General features: G+C 44.1%; 1 protein-coding gene across 1 annotated transcript in view; it reads left to right on the forward strand.

The window, feature by feature from the left end:
• The window catches only part of LOC137418836 (TRAF2 and NCK-interacting protein kinase), a 211,078-nt gene that overhangs the window by 115,756 nt on the left and 81,910 nt on the right, over positions 1-13,412 (forward strand). The window contains exons 4-5 of the mRNA XM_078784643.1: positions 2,286-2,411; positions 12,395-12,505. Of these exons, the coding sequence (XP_078640769.1) occupies positions 2,286-2,411; positions 12,395-12,505 (237 nt within the window). The remainder of the gene's footprint in view (positions 1-2,285; positions 2,412-12,394; positions 12,506-13,412) is intronic.

Raw genomic sequence — 13,412 nt, forward strand, 5'->3', positions numbered from 1 at the left:
ATCCCGGTGTTTCACAGTCAAGGTGATTCATCAATTGACAAACCTCGGACACCGGACTCGGGAGTGATTTCTCACGGAGAAGCCACTGATTGCCAATGGTGCGTGCACAGTGGGATGTTGAGCAGATATGTTGTCAATAGCGAAATCCTGCTAATTTTTCCAGTTCTCTTTTATATATCTTATTATTTTTTGCCATTATTGTTTGGGTACACTTTCAGCTGGCCCATAAAATGAGTGCCATTCGAACGCCAGCAAGCTCTAGTAACTATTTGACAGGAAACCGCTGTTCTTGGGCCTGTCAAGGAAGGGGAAAAATCTGTGTAAACACCAGGCCTGAACTTCATTAAGTGGTGCAATACAATCCTGCCTGAGTCAGCAGAGGAGCAAAAGCTGTGCAGAGTACAGGCCCCAACCTGCCCGGGCCTGGCGCTTAGCAATGTCTATGGTATAGGTGCAATGGCTGCTCTGTCTCCACTTCCCAGTGGATGAAAGTCCACGGAACTAACTGTTTTTCTTTCTTTCTGACGAGTTTTATGCCTTTTTTGTTTAAATCCCTTGACTTTACGTCACCCTTTCAGCATGTGGCTTGCTTGTTTCCATGGAAGCATCTCGTGCTGAGTGATCGTTTCCATAGAAACATCTCGCGGTGTGCTCATTTTATGGAAATATGCTCCACGCGGCCAATTTAATTTCTATTGAAAATTGTCCAGGTTATTGTTGCCTTAAGCTTCGGCCATCATGAATAGTCTTTGTCCCATGGGTCAGTTGCCAATGCGCCTAATTTTCCATCGAGTCTACTGACATTTGCCACACGGTTTATTTAAAAAAAGAGGGTTTTTTTTAAACTCAAGAAGCCAGCTGTAAAAGGGCTTTGAAGGAAATAATTAGGTGCGATTTTTTAATCTTGCAGTGAAACATCTGTCATTCACAGCCTCTCCTCGAGGTACGACATTAGGCCCGAAGACATGAAAGCTTTTAAATTGTAATTCTCTTGTCTGCTATCTTCTATGCATCATACTTTTTGCAGCTGAAACAAAATGGCAGGCACAAAATGTTAGTGATATATAAAATATAATAACCACCTTTAGAGGCCATTTTTCCCCGCAAAGCGGGGGTTGGCCTTTTTCGGGAACCGTGGTTGTTGTTGTTGTTTTTTTTGGTCCCCTTTTTGAAGCAATGTTTTACGGCCGGATGCCCTTCCTGACGCCAACCCTTTTTGTCGCCTTTAACGACAAACAGGGAATTACCAGTGAACTGGTACTCAATTAGCCGACCTCAGAAGGATGACAGGCTGAGTCAACCCCCCTGGCGTTAATTCAGCGATCGACCGGGATTCGAACCCAGGATCGTAGGATTCTAAGCCGGCACCCTAGCCGCTAGCCCAACACCAGGATCAACAGAAAAACTATGTTAACATTTCGTCCAACACATGAAGAAGAAAAAGAAGAAGAAGATTATGTATATTGTATAGGCGGCAAAGGATGATATTTGATTAAATTATATTATGTTTATTAAGCGATGATGGCCTTAAAACGATCATTCATTCATTCATTCATGTTTATTAAGCGAGTGCTTTTAAACGACACATCATCCGGTCAGTTTGAAATTGCAAAGAAACGGTTTCTTCTCGTGCGGCCATCTCTTTGCTTCAATTAGACTATTTTGGGGTGGTGGTCCCTGAATGAGGTCAATGTGGCTTATGTGAATGATATATTATGGTCAGACGCTGGCCTTGGCATCGTAACTTACCCGTTATAGCCTCCTGGATCCCGGTTTCCATTATCTGTTGTTGCCTCGTGCTATTTGGGCACCCAATCTCTGGGTCATTGCGCACGCGTCTAGCGTGCAGAAAATGTGCCGTTTCGCTTAGAGTCCGTTTCACAATCTCTCCTGGGGAGATGGGAAGGAAAAAGGAGAGTAAATGACTCCATCACTGAAGGGCCTGCCATTGGTGGCTCGGGTGCAAATTGTAAATGCAAATTCTTTTCTTCTGTCGTTATAATAGCCACTCTGTTGTCCTAATGAGATTGTGATGTTCATGTTAATAGTCGTCCTTGTTATAATTAATCTCCTTTTTGAACATAGTCTTTACCGAGCATGTAATAGTGAAAATAAATGGCGTTTTTACAGGTGGAATGTTCTCCAGGTGGTTATTTCATTTTATTCCATGGGCATGATTGCTTGTGTCATTTATTTTAGCCATTAAAATGTTTATCTCCGATAGCCCATACAAGTGATATTGAATCAACACTTCATGCTCACACTTCTTGCACCCTGCCTCATAGGATGAGGAAGAGGAGATAAAACTGGAAATCAATATGCTTAAGAAGTATTCTCACCATCGGAACATCGCCACCTACTATGGAGCCTTCATCAAGAAGAGTCCGCCTGGTCACGATGACCAACTCTGGGTATGCACACTCTGCAACAATCCAAGTTAGACCCCTTTTTGCTCTTTCGCCTCCTCTTCTCTCCTTTGAATTTTCCTCTCCTTGATATTATTTAGTGTTCTTGCCTCATTGCATGCTACTGCACTGCTAATTTTATTTTATTTTTTAGAAACATGGAAAAGATTTATTTTGTAATACTATAAGAATTATAAAGGCACTCGGTGGAGTACATATCTCTGCCAGGCTGAACAGTTTATGTTTTGTATCCACTGATAAGCCGGATCTGGATCCAGACCTGAACAAAAATGTTATTGGCTTGTTCTTGTCGCCTAACCAAGTCATCTAACAAGTTTTGTCATAACTCAAACACAACTTCTTGAAATATCATGCCATACATCGTTTTGGCCCTATCTCTCAATAGTGAAGAATCATTAAAAAAAATTTAAAATAATTATAGTATCCGGATCTGCATCTTCACCAAAATCGAATGAATTCTTCCTTGTCACACATCCAACCTCTCCACCAAGTTTCGTCCGAATCCATCAACAACGTTTTGAGATATCCTGTTCACAGGCAAACAGACAGACAAACGAACATGGGTGAAAACATAACCTCTGCCCACCTCCGGTGGTGGGGACAATAATGATGAATACCTAAAGAATATTGACAACTACGTACCCCGTGTGACGAACTATTCTCTCCAATCTAATGTCGAGATGCACAAGATTTCATGCAGGGGAAATCCCACTCGGCCAGTTCATCGTCCTTCTCCCAAGCATTCTATTCTCCATTCTAATTTCTTGATGTCACTGGGTACAAAACTGCATGTTTGATATGTTGTACTTTTAAGGCCTAGTACCGTTTTTCACATGTATAAAATTTGTCCCTCGTGTATGGAGGAGGCCTACTTTTGTAAGCAGCAACTGTGCAACAGGCCTTGAACCAGATTTTGAGGGATAAATTACATTGGTTGAGGGAAACTTTATATCTTGACTATCTCGCTCTTAAACCTGCCTTCCTTGTTGCCTTTTTGTCCCCCGTCGCTCAGCGGAGCGAAAGGGGGACTATGGCTTTCCCCTTCGTCCGTGTGTCCGTCCGTCCGTCCGTGTATGCGGGCGGGCGTGCGTGCGTGTGTGCGGTCGTGCGTGCGTAAGTGAAGGACCGCATTCGAATTTGGTGTGTGGGTGCAACCCACGTCAAAATCCAAGATGGCCGCCGCCATGTATGTCTGATGCCATGTATGTCTGAACCTTGTAACCTGCATATCTTGAAAAATAAGCGAAGTACCAACTTCTAATCTGGTGTGTGGGTGTATCTAGGCATAAGGAAGAACGCTATTGAAAATTGGGTCGCCACGTCAAAATCCAAGATGGCCGCCGCCATGTACGTCTGAACCTTGTGAGATGAATATATTGAAAAATAAGCGAAGTACCAACTTCTAATCTGGTGTGTGGGTGTATCTCGGCATAAGGACGAACGCTATTGAAAATTGGGTCGCCACGTCAAAATCCAAGATGGCCGCCACCATATATATGTCTGAAACTTGAGCGAAATATCTCGAACACTAAGCGAAGTACCAACGAAGTACCAATCTGGTGTGTGGGTGTATCTATTGGGTCGCCACGTCAAAATCCAAGATGGCCGCCGCGATGTATGTCCGAACCTTGTGAGATGAATATCATGAAAAATAAGCGAAGTACCAACTTCTAATCTGGTGTGTGGGTGTATCTAGGCATAAGGAGGAACGCTATTGAAAATTGGGTCGCCACGTCAAAATCCAAGATGGCCGCCACCATATATATGTCTGAACCCTGTGAGCGAAATATCTTGAAAAATAAGCGAAGTACCAACTTCTAATCTGGTGTGTGGGTGTATCTAGGCATAAGGAGGAGCGCTATTGAAAATTGGGTCGCCACGTCAAAATCCAAGATGGCCGCCGCCATGTACGTCTGAACCTTGTGAGATGAATATATTGAAAAATAAGCGAAGTACCAACTTCTAATCTGGTGTGTGGGTGTATCTCGGCATAAGGACGAACGCTATTGAAAATTGGGTCGCCACGTCAAAATCCAAGACGGCGGCCGCCACCATATATATGTCTGAAACTTGAGCGAAATATCTCGAACACTAAGCGAAGTACCAACGTCTAATCTGGTGTGTGGGTGTATCTATTGGGTCGCCACGTCAAAATCCAAGATGGCCGCCGCGATGAATGTCCGAACCTTGTGAGATGAATATCATGAAAAATAAGCAAAGTACCAACTTCTAATCTGGTGTGTGGGTGTATCTAGGCATAAGGAGGAACGCTATTGAAAATTGGGTCGCCACGTCAAAATCCAAGATGGCCGCCACCATATATATGTCTGAACCCTGTGAGCGAAATATCTTGAAAAATAAGCGAAGTACCAACTTCTAATCTGGTGTGTGGGTGTATCTAGGCATAAGGGGGAACGCTATTGAAAATTGGGTCGCCATGGCAAAATCCAAGATGGCCGCCGCCATGGATGTCCGAACCTTGTGAGATGCATATCTTGAAAAATAAGCGAAGTACCAACTTCTAATTTGGTGTGTCGGTGTATCTCGCCATAAGGAAGAACGCTATTGAAAAATGGGTCGCCACGTCAAAATCCAAGATGGCCGCCACCATAGATATGTCTGAAACTTGAGCGAAATATCTCGAACACTAAGCGAAGTACCAACGTCTAATCTGGTGTGTGGGTGTATCTATTGGGTCGCCACGTCAAAATCCAAGATGGCCGCCGCGATGTATGTCCGAACCTTGTGAGATGAATATCATGAAAAATAAGCGAAGTACCAACTTCTAATCTGGTGTGTGGGTGTATCTAGGCATAAGGAGGAACGCTATTGAAAATTGGGTCGCCACGTCAAAATCCAAGATGGCCGCCACCATATATATGTCTGAACCCTGTGAGCGAAATATCTTGAAAAATAAGCGAAGTACCAACTTCTAATCTGGTGTGTGGGTGTATCTAGGCATAAGGAGGAACGCTATTGAAAATTGGGTCGCCACGTCAAAATCCAAGATGGCCGCCGCCATGTACGTCTGAACCTTGTGAGATGAATATATTGAAAAATAAGCGAAGTACCAACTTCTAATCTGGTGTGTGGGTGTATCTCGGCATAAGGACGAACGCTATTGAAAAATGGGTCGCCACGTCAAAAACCAAGATGGCCGCCACCATATATATGTCTGAACCTTGTGAGCGAAATATCTTGAAAAATAAGCGAAGTACCAACTTCTAATCTGGTGTGTGGGTGTATCTCGGCATAAGGAAGAACGCTATTGAAAATTGGGTCGCCACGTCAAAATCCAAGATGACTGCCGCCATGTATGTCTGAATCTTGTGAGAAGAATATCTTGAGAGATAAGTGAAGTACCATCTTCTAATCTGGTGTGTGGGTGTATCTAGGCATAACGAAGAACGCTATTGAAAATTGGGTCGCCACGTCAAAATCCAAGATGACCGCCGCCATGTATGTCTGAATCTTGTGAGAAGAATATCTTGAGAGATAAGCGAAGTACCATCTTCTAATCTGGTGTGTGGGTGTATCTAGGCACAATGAAGAACGCTGTTTAAAATTGGGTCGCCACGTCAAAATCCCAGATGGCCGCCACGATGTATGTCCGACACTTGTGAGATGAATATCTTGAAAAATAAGCGAAGTACCAACTTCTAATTTGGTGTGTGGGTGTATCTCGCCATAAGGAAGAACGCTATTGAAAATTGGGTTGCCACGTCAAAATCCAAGATGGCCGCCACCATATATATGTCTGAACCTTGTGAGCGAAATATCTCGAAAAATAAGCGAAGTACCAACTTCTAATCTGGTGTGTGGGTGTATCTAGGCACACGGAAGAACGCTGTTTAAAATTGGGTCGCCACGTCAAAATCCAAGATGGCCGCCGCCATGTATGTCTGAATCTTGTGAGAAGAATATCTTGAAAGATAAGCGAAGTACCAACTTCTAATTTGGTGTGTGGGTGTATCTCGCCATAAGGAAGAACGCTATTGAAAATTGGGTTGCCACGTCAAAATCCAAGATGGCCGCCACCATATATATGTCTGAACCTTGTGAGTGAAATATCTCGAAAAATAAGCAAAGTACCAACTTCTAATCTGGTGTGTAGGTGTATCTAGGCACACGGAAGAACGCTGTTTAAAATTGGGTCGCCACGTCAAAATCCAAGATGGCCGCCGCCATGTATGTCTGAATCTTGTGAGAAGAATATCTTGAAAGATAAGCGAAGTACCAACTTCTAATTTGGTGTGTGGGTGTATCTCGGCATAAGGAACACCGCCATTGTAAAGTGGGTCACCACATCAAAATCCAGGACGGCCGCCACCATATATATATGTCTGAACCTTGTGAGCGAGATATCTTGAAAAATAAGCGAAGTACCTTCTGGTGTGTGGGTGTATCTAGGCATAAGGAAGAACGCTATTGAAAATTGGGTCGCCACGTCAAAATCCAAGATGGCCGCCTCCATGTTTGTCTGACCCTTGTGAGCGAAATATCATATCATAGCATGTTTTCTGCGTGTTCCACTTTGTCAACTCACATCACTTCCCCGACGGGGGACCTAGGCGTAACGCTTGTCAATCTTTGTATTAACTATTATTCTCAAAGTGACGTGCTCCCAAAGTTAATTATACCGTGCCAGGTTTGTCTCAGTTGCCGTTTATTGTTATCCACTTTTGTTTGTATCGATTGTTCGTATCACATGCTCATTCCCGTGTCTTTTTTGTTGGGATTACCCATTTTCCTCCCGACTCGCACACTCATTCACTGTGATGTCCTCCCACTGTTTCTCACAATCCCAATTCTCACTACCCAACTCCTACCTTGTACAACAACAAACGGTCTCAGCACATGTTTTGATGAACTGTTTTATTCTTTCTTCGCCACGTGTTCGACAGGCCTGCTTCCTCATTCATTACTTGCTCAACCTTATTTTTCTTCGCCCCACTTTTGTCAGCCTCCTTCATTTTCACCCCTACATAAATAAATATTCCCTTGCTTCCTTCTTTCTTCTGAAAACAACCACAAATGAATAATAAAACTAGAACGTCACTCAGTAGCGAGCATACCTCCGCCTGGTTGGCCATTTGGTGATTACCACCAAAATCTAATAATTTTAGATTGTCAGATTGATTGTCTTTTGACATACGCTACATCACTGCCAAATTTCGTTCGAATCCGTCCACAACTTTTTGAGATATTTTGTTCACAAAAAAACAGACAAACAGACAGGGGCGAAAACATAACCTCCATCCACCTTTGGTGGCGGAGGTAACAAGAGGTTGGAGGAGAGGAAGTCGCAGCGAGAGGTACTTATGGGGGTTGGGAGGTGTAAGACCAGTGCAAGGGCAGTGATAAATTGAGTTATTGATGCAAATTGCAACTCTGCCGCCAGGGTAATGAATGAGCTCAGAGTGAATGGTAGTAATGAATGATTTTTTACCTCCGCCACCGAAATTTGGCAGTGATGTAGCATATGTGACAAGGACGAAATGATTAGATTTTGGTGAAGATCTGGAACCGGATCCGGCTACTATAATTTTTTAAGTGATTCTTCCCCATTGGGAGATTGGGCCAAAAAATGATACAAAGTAGGATATCTCAAAAAGTTGTGGACGGATGATTTTGATTAAATGTGATTCTGTGTTGTGATTTTCTGGTCAACTCTCGGATACAAAACGTGAACTGTTAACCTGGCGGAGGTATGCTCCCTACTGAGTGCCGTTCTAGTTTGACAGTGTGTTGTTCCATGTTCTAACTATATCTCTCTTGGACAACATGGACCAACTTTTAACCACTCATCCCAACTCTTGCTTCCTCGTATGTGGTGATTTCAATTGTCACCATACAAATTGGCTGGGTGTTGGTACCTCTTTCACCAGCCATGGCACTTCAGCAAAAGGACATCTGAGACTCCATGGTACTGACTCGATCTGTAAACTTTCCAACTCGGATTTCCCCCAATGGCAAATCCTGTCTTCTGCACTTGGTGATGACAGGTCTCCCTGCAATTATTTCTTGCTCTTCCTCTGTTCTAATTCGTTCATCTGAGCATATACTTGTGGGAGTCATCATCTCTCTGGCTATTCTCAGAGAGCTGCCTCAACGCTGTCGAGTCTGGCAGTTCACTCAGACTGGCAGGGACTGCAAGCAGCCATCTCACTTCAAGACTGGTCTCCCATATCTACTGCCCCTGATATTAACTCAGCATGGGAAATCCTCCACAGAGACCTGCCCTCTCTCTCTCATGCACAGATCCATCCCATCTCGTCTTCAGTTATCTTACACCTCTTCCCGCCATGGTAGACTGAATCCCGTGGTGAAGCCGTTACTCTGAAACAACGTGTCTTCTCTTCCTGGGGGCAAACCCAACCGAAGGCAATTTCAGTGCATACCAAAAAGTCCACCACAAGTGTGTGTCTATTCTCAGGAGAGTCAGACAACAGCATACATCCAACCTCAAGATTGAACTTTCAAACTTGTCTCCCTCCTCTAAAACCTGGTGGCACCTTGTTTAGTCTGTCTATGGTGCATGCTCCCTTCCATCCTTCCCTCACTTTAAATGGTACCACAGCCGACTCCACTCGTGAAAAGGCGGAATACCTCAATTCTGTGTTTGCTTCCTATCTTGTGTCCCTAACCCCTCAATCTCTGTACCCACCCTACCCAGTCACACCCAACTGCTGCTGGACTCTGTTTCTTTTGCACCTGAGAAGGTGGGGAAGTTTCTGGCAACCCTCACCTCTGACTCTGCATCTGGACTGGATGGCATCAGCTCACATGTCCTAAAAACCTGCTCTGCTGCTCTTTCATATCCTTTCTCTCTCTGCCCTTTTTACCCTGTCATGTTCCATACGTAATCTTCCATCTGGTTGGAAATTTACCAACATCACTGCACCAACACAAAAAGGTGCAAAAACAGATCTTCTTAACTACTGACCTATCAGCTCACTTCCAATCATCAGCAAGGTCATGGAATCATTCATCGCAGTTGATGTGAAATCCTTCCTTTTCTCAAACGGCCTCATTTCAGGTCACCAATTCCGATTTCGACCAGGTCACTCTACCTTAGAGATGATGATTCGACTATATCAACAATGGATAGAAGACATGAGATAAGATCGTCTCTCTGGATGTATCTCGAGCTTTTGATGCAGTCTGACATCCTGCCTTACTTTCCAAACTCTCTGCACCCAAGGCCAACTCCACACATGGCTTATCCACTTCCTCTACCCTCGTAGCCAATGTGTAGCTCTCAACAGAACCATTTTTCCTCCTCTCCCTGTCAAGGCTGCTGTGCCCCGATTCAGTGTTCTAGGCCCAGTCCTATTCCTGATCTTCATCAATGATCTCTCTGACTCTCTGGAAAATCCTCTTTATCTCTTTGTGGATGACTCTACCATCTGCTGTAGCATCCCTCATCCTTCAGACAGGCAGTTATGCATCCTCTTCCCTCTGTGTAGACCTTTATAGAATCAGAAGCTTGGCCAACACATGGACTATGTCTTTCAACCTTGACAAATCTCACATTCTCACTTTGGTCTTTGAAAGGACCATCTGGCGGACCCTCCTATCTGAATTCTTAACAAGCATTACGCCTCGGTCCCCCGTCGGTGAAGTGATGTGAGTTGACAAAGTGGAAGACGCAAGGCGGCCATCTTGGATTTTGACGTGGCAACCCAATTTTCAATAGCGTTCTTCCTTATGCGTAGATACACCCACACACCAGATTAGAAGTTAGTAGTTCGTTTATATTTCAAGAAATTTTGCTCACAAGGTTCAGACATACACTACTCACAATAAGTTAGGGATATTGGCAGGTTCTTCGGTGTGGTTGATTTTGTGTATTAATTATGTTGAAAAAGTTGTTGGTCCTAATTGTATGGTTATTAATGAGTGTGAAAAAACACAGCATTCTTGATTTCAATACCCTAACCCTAGCCCCTATAAAAAAAATAAACTCACTCCCACAATATCCCTAACTTATTGTGAGTAGTGTATATATGGTGGCGGCCATCTTGGATTTTGACATGGCGACCCAATTTTCAATAGCGTTCTTCCTTATGCGTAGATACACCCACACACCAGATTAGAAGTTGGCAGTTCGTTTCTTTTTCAAGATATTTCGCTGACAAGGTTCAGACATTTACTTTTCAAGATATCACGCTCACAAGGTTTAGATATGGTGACAGCCATCTTGGATTTTGACGTGGCGACCTCATTTTCAATAGGGTTCTTCCATATGCCTAGTTGCACCCACACACCAAATTAGAATTCGGTCCTTCGCTTACGCACGCACGCACGGATGGACCGACGGATGGACGGACGCACACACGGACGGAGGGGAAAACCATAGTCCCCCTTTCACTCCGCGGTGCGACGGGGGACAATAACCCCTTCAAGAAGTTCAGTCGCTCAAACTTGGGGGCATCACCATTAGCCATGTTCTTTCTTGGGCAAACCACCTATCCAAGTGGCCCCTAACGCTAACCGATATGATGATCTATTTTCATATTGGCTAAAACATATTGCAGTGTGCTCAGTCAGTTGAAGTAAACCGCTGACTTCCACCTTCTTTAAAAAAGATTCCACTGACAATGGTGCAGGGGGGCAACAAACAGGAAACGATTTTATGGAGAACTGTGCTTTGAGAGTTGTTCAACATGACACCAGCCTTTCAAACTCTCGCCCCTTTGTTTGCTCATTGCAGGGTTCTTGATATGTTGCCCTGGCATTATTTGTGCGAAGATAATGAAAGCATGATACCGCAGGAGCATATTTCCTAAAGGGTGTCTAAGTGTGGGTCTTTGGTGTTCTACCATCTCTAAATAATAATCATACCTGAGTGACCATGCAGGGTTAGGACTTTTCGGTTCTTCTTCCATAGCAATACAGTATTACTTTGCAAAAGACGAGGCCAAAAATTTTTTGCTGACGTTTTAGGTGTTTATGCCTCTTCTCCAAGGCAAATGTAATATGTGATCACAATTAGCAGGTTTGGCACATTGTCACCACAGGTGATGACGTGAGTCGAGTGAAAGGCCTTTTATCACCATCGCCACCAATTATAGAAATGATACCTCGTTGTTATACACCATCATCATTTATTAATACGAACATGAGATGCGATGTACCATACTCTCGGCAGAGCGTTGATCTGCCAAAGTAGTTTACTAGCATGGGTTATGCTGAGTGGTTTGCCTTTGCCTTCAATAAGGAAAATAAAGAAATAATTTGGGGGAAATATGGAAAACGGTCATTGAGGGAAACAATTTGGAATTTGTTCAGGGTGCCGGCATTAGCTCACGTACTTTTCGCAAAAAACATCATGGGATGTTTGATGTCCACCAACTAATAGGAGCAGATGGGACGCCCGGTTTTAACGTCCATCCGAGACATGTTTGCCTTGCCCAAACTGCGAAACACCGGGATGACCGTTTATAGCTAGGCCGAGATTAGAAGCCAAGATAGACAGCTGGGCTGAGTGTGCGTTCCTCTTGGCGTAATTTTGTGAGCAAGTTAAACAAGATATTTGTAATTAGAAATATGTACCATAAACAAATATTACAAATTACAATATTTACAAATTACAAAGCCCAATGTACACATCATAAAACATATGAAAAATATACTTTGGAGTATGCAACCAGTTGATAGACATGAATATAAAGCTTGTTAAAATTGCAGAGTTTATATTTGTGTGTTATAAGTTGTGTGATTACCGTGACAATAGGGGCAGATGGGACGCCCGGTTTTAATGTCCATCCGAGACCGGGCTGGGCCCATTTTATCATATTTTCCTTTACTTTCACTTCAAACCAAAGCACTTTCATGCCTGTCACACCTATAATTGCAAAAAACCAAAACATCCATTGCCTTATCAGTTATCAGTCATACTCTCACTCTGCTTTGTTTGTGTGGGTGTCAGAGCAAGTTAACTTTTGGTAATCTACTCAATTCAGCTGGTGATGGAGTTTTGTGGAGCCGGTTCAGTGACTGACCTTGTGAAGAACACCAAAGGAAACACCCTGAAGGAGGACTGGATTGCCTACGTTTGTCGTGAGATTCTTCGGGTGAGCTCCTCTTGCATGGAACGGCTACCTTTTTTCTTCTTCCTGGTATATGGACTTCTGTTGTAATATATATATATATATATATATATATATATATATATATATATATATATATATATATATATATATATATATATATATATATTGTTACGGACACGACTTATTAAGATGTTATGCTGGGCCGAGCGGAATGGCCGCCGTGTTCGCACAAGTTACCCGATTATACTCGAACGTTGACTAAGTCGCGCTACGCTAGATCAATTGAGGAAAGGACACAGCGGCTGGGTTAAAATGACATGACACCAGGGGTACGGTTCTCAAGACCTCCGGAGGAGGTTATAATATTGCGGAAGGTTAGATTACAAAGACAAGAGAGACAGCATAGAAAGGTGGGCACTTAAACACGGTCTTATCTTAGCCCCGACAGACGACAGATAAACGGGACAAGACTGACTCACACGGGGATTGATGGCAAGGAAGGCGGGTAGTCGATGGCTCAAGGTGCACTCTTGGCTCAGGGACAGAATCGACCCGGTCCGGTCCAGAGATGCGGGAGGTCTCACAGCGCTCGGAGGTGGCGTCTGGTTCTCTTTCGTGGCTGAGGCGCATCTCACGTCACGTCCGGTAGGCTGCGTATATCCGGCGGGGAGTGACACGCCCTCGGCTCGTTAGCTCCGCCCCAGATGGAATCGGCCCGTTGCTTCTTATTGGGTGCGGGGGTTACCGGGCTCCGCCCTTGATGAGGAGCTGACAGCCAGCCCCTTCGTGGTAACCCCGTGGGCGCACATGGCAATGGCGGCTAACCAAGCCGGTGTGAGGACGCACACTCCCCGCACGCCGTTGTTGTAGTTGTTGTTTCATGGGGAAGATGGGAGGAGGTATGGGGAGGTCCTAAACTCACTACTGG

This window comes from Myxine glutinosa, chromosome 9 (assembly GCF_964187855.1).
Source record: "Myxine glutinosa chromosome 9, kmMyxGlut1.1, whole genome shotgun sequence".
In the NCBI taxonomy this organism is placed as follows: domain Eukaryota; kingdom Metazoa; phylum Chordata; class Myxini; order Myxiniformes; family Myxinidae; genus Myxine; species Myxine glutinosa.